General features: G+C 63.4%; 1 protein-coding gene across 1 annotated transcript in view; it reads right to left on the bottom strand.

Moving 5' to 3' along the window:
• Positions 1–696: 696 nt before the first annotated feature.
• Positions 697–1,132, bottom strand: part of LOC108510397 (rhodopsin kinase-like) — a gene marked incomplete at its 3' end in the record, with an annotated part of 3,473 nt that continues 3,037 nt past the window's right edge. The window contains exon 2 of the mRNA XM_017840074.1: positions 697–956. Coding sequence (XP_017695563.1) covers positions 697–956 — 260 coding nt within the window. The remainder of the gene's footprint in view (positions 957–1,132) is intronic.

The following is a 1,132-nucleotide window of genomic DNA, read 5'->3' as shown; positions in this document are numbered from 1 at the left end:
CCCAATGTCCCCAATACCCTCAACACCCCCAATGTCCCCAATGTCCCCAACATCCCCAACATCCCCAAATCCCCAACGTCTCCAACGCCCCCAATGTCCCCAATGTCCCCAACACCCCCAACGTCCCCAACATCCCTAACATCCTCAACACCCCCAACATTCCCAATGTCCCCAATACCCTCAACACCCCCAATGTCCCCAACGTCCCCAGCATCCCCAACGTCCCAACGCCCCCAACGTCTCCAATGTCCTCAATGTCCCCAGCACCCCCAATGTCCCCAATGTCCCCAACATCCCTAAATCCCCAATGTCCCAACGCCCCCAGCGTCTCCAATGTCCCCCCAATGTCCCCAGCACCCCCAATGTCCCCAACACTCCCAATGTCCCCAACATTTCCAATGTCCCCAATGTCCCCAACATTCATAACATCCCCAACATCATCGTCCCAACGTCCCCAATGTCCCCAACGTCCCCAACACCCCCAACATCCTCAACACCCTCAACATCCTCAACATCCCCAACATCCTCAACACCCCCAACATTCCCAACGTCCCCAACACCCCCAACATTCCCAATGTCCCCAACACCCCCAATGTCCCCAACATCCCCAACACCTCAACACCCCCAGCACCCCCAATGTCCCCAACTCCCCTGCCGTCCCCTCCGTCCCCTCCGTCCCCTCCGTCCCCGCGTCACCGGCGTCGTCGAGCAGGACGTTCTCCGGCTTGAGGTCCCGGTAGACGATGCGGTGCTGGTGGAGGTGCTCCAGCCCCAGCAGGATCTGCGCCGTGTAGAACACCGTGCGCGGCTCCGCGAACCCCGGGTTCTCCTCGTCCACGTTGTAGATGTGGAACCTGGCGCGCCAACGGCGCCGCGGGGGCACGCTCAGGGCACCGGGGACGTGGTGGGGACGTGGTGGGGACGTGCCAAGGATGTGGGGACACGCCGGGGACACGCTCAGGGCACCGGGGACGTGGTGGGGACGTGGTGGGGACGTGCCAAGGATGTGGGGACACGCCGGGGACACGCTCAGGGCACCGGGGACGTGGTGGGGACGTGGTGGGGACGTGCCAAGGATGTGGGGACACGCCGGGGACACGCTCAGGGCACCGGGGACGTGGTGGGGACGTGG

Source organism: Lepidothrix coronata, unplaced genomic scaffold (genome assembly GCF_001604755.1).
Source record: "Lepidothrix coronata isolate B3197 unplaced genomic scaffold, Lepidothrix_coronata-1.0 Scaffold793, whole genome shotgun sequence".
NCBI classification, from domain to species: domain Eukaryota; kingdom Metazoa; phylum Chordata; class Aves; order Passeriformes; family Pipridae; genus Lepidothrix; species Lepidothrix coronata.
Note: the sequence above shows the minus strand (reverse complement) of the source record. Positions and strands in the feature narration are given on the sequence as shown.